The 4,325-nt window shown below is 37.6% G+C and overlaps 1 protein-coding gene across 1 annotated transcript; it reads left to right on the top strand.

The window, feature by feature from the left end:
- The first annotated feature begins 412 nt into the window (after positions 1-412).
- On the top strand, positions 413-1,967 carry LOC117825456 (E3 ubiquitin-protein ligase TRIM39-like). The gene has a single exon (XM_034701319.1). It carries the CDS (start codon positions 495-497, stop codon positions 1,878-1,880), a length of 1,386 nt encoding a protein of 461 aa, XP_034557210.1. The 5' UTR covers positions 413-494; the 3' UTR covers positions 1,881-1,967.
- Positions 1,968-4,325: the final 2,358 nt, after the last annotated feature.

Here is a 4,325-nt window from a genome sequence, read left to right as displayed (position 1 = left end):
AGCTTGACTTTTGTTGTCTGACTAATCTGAGCCAAACGTTTAATATTCTAATGGATCAATCCGATAGAAAAGAACATCAACATGTGCAGCACAAGAGCCATAATAAAAACAGGTGGAGCTTTAATCCCAGGGATGTAACCTGCTCTCATTATCAACCAGAAACAAAAGAACCAGCTGGTCCAACCTGTCCCTGCTCTGAAGAAGCTCCGCCCCCTCACCTGGCTCACCTGAGACAAACCAGGAAACAAGCCGTCATTTCTCATCACTGAGACGAGAGAGACACTGAGAGACAGACGCTCAGATTCAACTTCAGACCAAAGACAGACAGCTGCAGGAGGAGAAGACTGGGAACGCTGGGAACACTGGGAACACTACCATCAGACTTTTACAACTTTGAAGAAAAGGGGAGCAAAGTGAAAGAGACTTTCCAGGCTCAGGGAGGGACTTCCTGAAGCTGCGTGCCTGCTGCGTCTTCAGCTTCACTCTCGGACTAAATGGCGTCCAGACTGGAGGAAGATCTGAGCTGTCCGGTCTGCCATGACATCTTTAAAGATCCGGTCATCCTGTCCTGCAGCCACAGCTTCTGTAAAGACTGTCTGCAGAGCTGGTGGAGGGAGAAGGAGGACAAGGAGTGTCCACTTTGTAAGAAGAGACAGTCAAAGAATATACTACCTCCTAACTTTGCTTTAAAGAACCTGTGTGAGAGTTTCCTCCAGGAGAGAGGTCAGAGGTCTTCAGAGGATCTCTGCAGTCTGCACTCTGAGAAACTCAAACTCTTCTGTCTGGACCATCAGCAGCCAGTGTGTCTCGTCTGCAGAGACTCAGAGAAACACAGCGACCACAGATTCAGACCGGTGGATGAAGCTGCTCCACAACACAAGAAGAACCTTCAGGAAACTCTGGAGCCCTTAAAGGAGAAGTTAAAGGTTTGTGAAGGAGCTAAAGTGAAGTTTGATCAAACTGCAGAACACATTCAGGTCCAGGCCCGACACACAGAGAGGCAGATTAAGGAGCAGTTTAAGAAGCTTCACCAGTTTCTAGAAGAGGAAGAGGAGGCCAGGCTGTCTGCACTGAGGGAGGAAGAGGAGCAGAAGAGTCAGAGGATGAAGGAGCAGATGGAGGCTCTGAGCAGAGAGATAGCAGCTCTTTCAGACTCAGTCAGAGCCACAGAGGACCAGCTGAGAGCTGGAGACGTCTCATTCCTGAAAAACTACAAGGCTGCAGTGGAAAGAGTCCAGCAGCGCCCCCTGCTGGAGGATCCACTGCTGCCCCCAGGAGCTCTGATAGACCAGGCCAAACACCTGGGCAACCTGAGCTTCAACATCTGGAACAAGATAAAGGACATGGTCTCCTACAGTCCTGTGATTCTGGACCCAAACACTGCTGGTCTAAACCTCATCCTGTCTGAAGATCTGACCTGTGTGAGACGAGGAGAGGAACAGGAAGTTCCTCGGAATCCAGAGAGGAGGGGACTCTTCTCTGTCCGCGGCTCTGAGAGCTTTAACTCAGGGACTCACAGCTGGGACGTCCAGGTTGGAGACAGTAGATACTGGGGTCTGGGTGTGTTATCAGGGTCTGTCCAGAAGAAGGGATTCATAGAGTCTGCATATTGGAGCATATTGTTCATTGATGGTAAATGCAGAACATTCTCCTCATCACATCCTGACATTGTTCTCTCAGTGAAGAAGAAGCTCCAGAGGATCAGAGTGAATCTGGACTGGGACAGAGGACAGCTGTCGTTCTCTGATCCTGATACTAACACACACATACACACCTTCACACACACTTTCACTCACACACTGATTCCATTCATTTACACTTTGGGTCAACTGAAGATTTTACCAGTGAAGGTCTCTGTGAGTGTGGAACAGCAGAAATAGATGATGATGATGATGATGATGATGATGATGGTGATGATGATGATGATGATGATGATGATGGTGATGATGATGATGATGATGATGATGATGATGATGATGAAGAAGAAGTGGTGATCGTGTATTAAAAGTCTTGGATTGAGACCTGTGGTGTCAGATGGTTCTCTGGAGGTGAGGGTCAGTTTGTCTGACTTGTTGTTAAAAACAGAAGAAATGTTTGTTTTGTTTATTTTCATGTTTGTAAGTTTTAAATCTTCACATTCTGTGGCTCGGCGGTCTGATCGTCTTCACAGCTCTATGATCAAACACTTATTAAATCTTAACAACAGCTGCTGCTCTGTAATCCCGTCACCTGAGATTAGAGGACACGGGGAAATGCTTAACCTGTCTGTTCCTCTCAGCCAATCAGCTCACAGTTCACCTGGCTGCCACAGACACAGCCAGGCCTGTCATTACCGTCTCACAGGGAGGGATGGTGAGCGGGCAGCGGGGGGTTCTAATACAGTGACAGGCTGGAGACGACACACAGGGGGACTACTTAAAATATTCATAAAGTATTACACACTGAAAATAACAGGTACAAAACGTCCTAAAAACAATGTGAATTTTTACATTTAGAATTTACATTTAACATTCATATTGATATTTAACATTTATATTTAAAATTTAAACTTCATATTCATATTCAACATTCATATTTAAAATGTAACATTTATATTTAAAATTCAAATTGAACAGTTAGATATCACATTTAACATTTATATTTAACATTTAAATTCATATTTATATTGAACATTCATATTCATATTTAACATTTATATTAAAAATGTAACATTCATATTCGTATTTAATATTTATATTTAAATTTTAACATTGAACATTCATATTCATATTTAACATTTATATTTAGAATTTAACATTTAACATTCATATTTAACATTTAACATTTAAATTCATATTTATATTGAACATTCATATTCATATTTAACATGTATATTTAAAATTTAACATTTATATTTAAAATTTAAATTCATATTTATATTGAACATTCATATTCATATTTAACATTTATATTAAAAATGTAACATTCATATTCGTATTTAACATTTATATTTAAATTTTAACATTGAACATTCATATTCATATTTAACATTTAAGATTCATATTTAACATTTAACATATAAATTCATATTTATATTGAACATTCCTATTCATATTTAACATGTATATTTAAAATTTAACATTTATATTTAAAATTTAACATTTAACATTTATATTTAAAATTTAACATTTACATTTAAAATTTAACATTTAACATTCATATTCATATTTAACATTTATATTTAAAATGTAACATTCATATTTAAAATTTAACATTTGAAATTAAAAATGAACAGTTAGATATCACGTTTAGCATTTAGATTTAACATTTAAATTCATATTATATTGAACATTTAGCATTTAGATTTAACATTTAACATCTAGATTTTAACATTTAACATTAATAATTATATTCAACATCTAACAATATATATATTTAGCATTTAAGATTTAGATTTCAATAGGAACACTTATATATCACATTTAGATTAACATTTAGTATTTAGATTTACTATTTAAAATTCATAGTTATATTTAACATTTAACATTCCTATTTAAAGTAACATTTAACATTGAGTTTTAACATTCAGATTTTAACATTTAAAAATCATATTTGACATTTAACACTCATGTGTAACAATGTAACATTTAACATTATATGTATATTTAGCATTTTGATTCAACAGTGATTATAACTCTAAATGTGATGAACATGTGACTTAAAATTCACTCTGTGTTTTTATGACATGAGCTGGATGGAATATTCAGATTTAACATTGAAACAGTAATTTTATATTTTTTATAAATATTCACATGAAAATTAATTTTATGAATGAACAGAAACTCTGAAACATGCTGAGGCTGCAGATCGTCCTTCAGATTCCCACAATGACTGAGACCTGAGAGTGTTGAATCACTCATGGTTAAAGATGAGTCAGACTGAGAGGTGTGTGTGTGTGTGTGTGTGTGTGTGTGTGTGTGTGTGTGTGTGTGTGTGTGTGTGTGTGTGTGTGTGTGTGTGTGTGTGTGTGTGTGTGTAACCGGTTTGAGGGTGTGTGGGTGTGTTAATGTGTGTGCTGCCCTCAGGCTACAACAGTAGACAGGAATAAAGACGAGTGAATACTTCAGCCTCTCAGTCACTGAGAGTAAGTCTGAGAGAGACTGGGTGTGACTGACGCAGGCTCATGACTTAAAGAACTACAACTAGTCCTGGAGACACGTTTCCCATCATGCACCTGGGGATATATTACAAGATGATTAAATGACAGGCTCTCCACGACTCCTGCAAAACTGTTGTGTTCATATACGAACATTTAAAGCCTGAACGTGACGTTCAAATGTTGTAAG

This window comes from Notolabrus celidotus, chromosome 14, assembly GCF_009762535.1.
Source record: "Notolabrus celidotus isolate fNotCel1 chromosome 14, fNotCel1.pri, whole genome shotgun sequence".
Lineage (NCBI taxonomy): Eukaryota > Metazoa > Chordata > Actinopteri > Labriformes > Labridae > Notolabrus > Notolabrus celidotus.
The sequence above is the reverse complement of the archived record's forward strand: the minus strand, read 5'-3'. Positions and strand labels throughout refer to the sequence as shown.

Excerpts from the sequence above, each read along its gene's own strand:
- LOC117825456 (XM_034701319.1), top strand. The coding sequence starts at position 495 with ATGGCGTCCAGACTGGAGGAAGATCTGAGCTGTCCGGTCTGCCATGAC.